At 53.9% G+C, this 1,839-nt stretch overlaps 1 protein-coding gene across 4 annotated transcripts in view; it reads right to left on the minus strand.

Moving 5' to 3' along the window:
• Window positions 1-469, minus strand: part of ASB2 (ankyrin repeat and SOCS box containing 2) — a 28,348-nt gene extending 27,879 nt beyond the window's left edge. For 2 of the 4 annotated variants that reach the window (XM_057370644.1, XM_057370640.1), the window contains exon 1: window positions 132-469. In XM_057370644.1, coding sequence (XP_057226627.1) covers window positions 132-174 — 43 coding nt within the window. In that variant the 5' untranslated portion in view covers window positions 175-469. The remainder of the gene's footprint in view (window positions 1-131) is intronic. The other 2 variants (XM_057370642.1, XM_057370641.1) reach the window with 2 other exon arrangements.
• Between the last annotated feature and the right edge of the window lie 1,370 nt (window positions 470-1,839).

Here is a 1,839-nt window from a genome sequence, read left to right on the forward strand (position 1 = left end):
GCCAGATCTCTCACGGCTGCTGTTGCTTCCCTTCTCCAGTGGGTGCTCAGCTCTGCAATGCCCCTTGCTGTCCCAGAGAAGCCCMGGAGTCACGCTGCTGATCGCCTCCCCTGCCCCGGCTGCTCCAGTACCTGCCTTTGGCTGCTCTCCAGCCAGCAGCTGGCCAAGARCCATGACACAGCTTCGTTTTTCCAGCAGCTTCTGCTGCTGTTTGGCTCGCTGAGCCCCTGGCACGCTGGCCAGTACTTACATAGTCGCTCAGCCTAGGAACTCACGTAGTGATGGTGAGCTGCAGGTGTGTGGGATCCCGGGCTGGAGCTGGAAGGCTCGTCTGCAGCATCCAGCGCTGCAATGCCTGAATGGAGGAACCTGGCCCCGCTGGTGACTCAGAAAYCTCAACAAAGCCGTCAGCAGAGAGGGCAGGATCTGATCTTAAGCTCCTAATGGAGGTGATGCACAATGAATCCTTGGAGAGGGCGAGAATGGGGATGAAACTGCTCCTCTCAGAGGGCGACCTGCACCAGTGCAGCCTGGGACACCGGTCCCTCCTCTGATTCCTCCCCAGTCCCACTGCCAGCATCCCTAAGGCAGTGAATCCATCCCAGCTGTGCCTCTGAGCCGGGTGCTGCTGTGCCTTCTGTGGCAACCTGGCCTGTAAGGGCTGTGCAGGAGACCAACTCCACACCCTGGCACAGGGGAGCTAAGTGATACAGCTACTTCACCCCATCCCAAATGGATTCAGGTATAAAGGCTGCTTTTGGGCACCTTCCCCTGCCTCCTTTTGTTCCACACATTCTTAAGGGACAGGGAGCAAAAGGGAAAATTTTAAATTTGTGAGCATCACTCCTATTTCATCATCTTATCCTTTGCAGGGGTTAACTGGGTCCAACCTGCTCACAGAGAAAAGGGAGAACCTCTCCTGCATGYTGGTGAGCCTCACTAATCTAAATATTTTGACGGGAGTTCCATAGAGTGCAGAAACAACAGTGTTGGCTGCAGCTCCCATCACTGACTCATCCTGCAGGGAGAAACTTCATCAGGCTCAAAATAGAGAAAGCTTTCAGTTCTGCTCATCACACTGCACGAACACCATGAAGGTGTGGGGGTCACGTCCGGGAATGCAGGAGCTTTTGGGTCCTTGCTGAGAGCCAGGGACAGCCTTGGCTGCCCTGAACCCTTGCAGAGAGTGCTCTGGTTGGGCTTGAAGCCGTCCTTGCATCCYCGTGCCTGTTCCCACTCCCTCAGACGAGTGTGTGTGTGCAATGTGCCTGTGTGCTGTGACTGAGTGTGGCAGGAGGCAGGGCACACACCTTCTTCTACAGCTCCCTGCAGTCTGGAGCACAGCAGAGYCACCAGCCTCCCCTTGCCACTGAGGATGCTTTGTTTGAGGCTGCAGGACCACAGGATGGGGCAGTGCTCTGAGCTGTGTGTGTAAGAAGCTGCAGTGAGCCAGCTGAGCTGCGGTSACAGGTTGAGCACATGCCTTTGGCTGGAGGCTGGTGCACCACAGCCTGATTCAGTTCACCCTTCTTTCCCTGAGGCCGAGGTCAGTGGCATCACCTGGCAGTGCCCTCACTCAGCTGACACAGCAGGGCTAAGTTTACCCCATCTGAGGCCATCAGTGAACTGCCAGCCACAGCCTTATGAAAGCTCAYTAGGCTAATGTGCTATAAGCAAAATATTTTCCACCTTCTGTAACGAAGGTGTGAAAAAAAAAAAATCAATCTTCATTGCTAGAAATGTTTGAACTAGTTTGGATTAGTAAGATCTGACCAAAGTGGTCTTTCTAAATGCAGCTTGAGTCTATTTCTTTGCTCTAAGATGACTTACTGTAGGTTT

Source organism: Malurus melanocephalus, unplaced genomic scaffold, assembly GCF_030028575.1.
Source record: "Malurus melanocephalus ecotype Western Australia unplaced genomic scaffold, MMel_1.1 scaffold_129, whole genome shotgun sequence".
NCBI lineage: Eukaryota > Metazoa > Chordata > Aves > Passeriformes > Maluridae > Malurus > Malurus melanocephalus.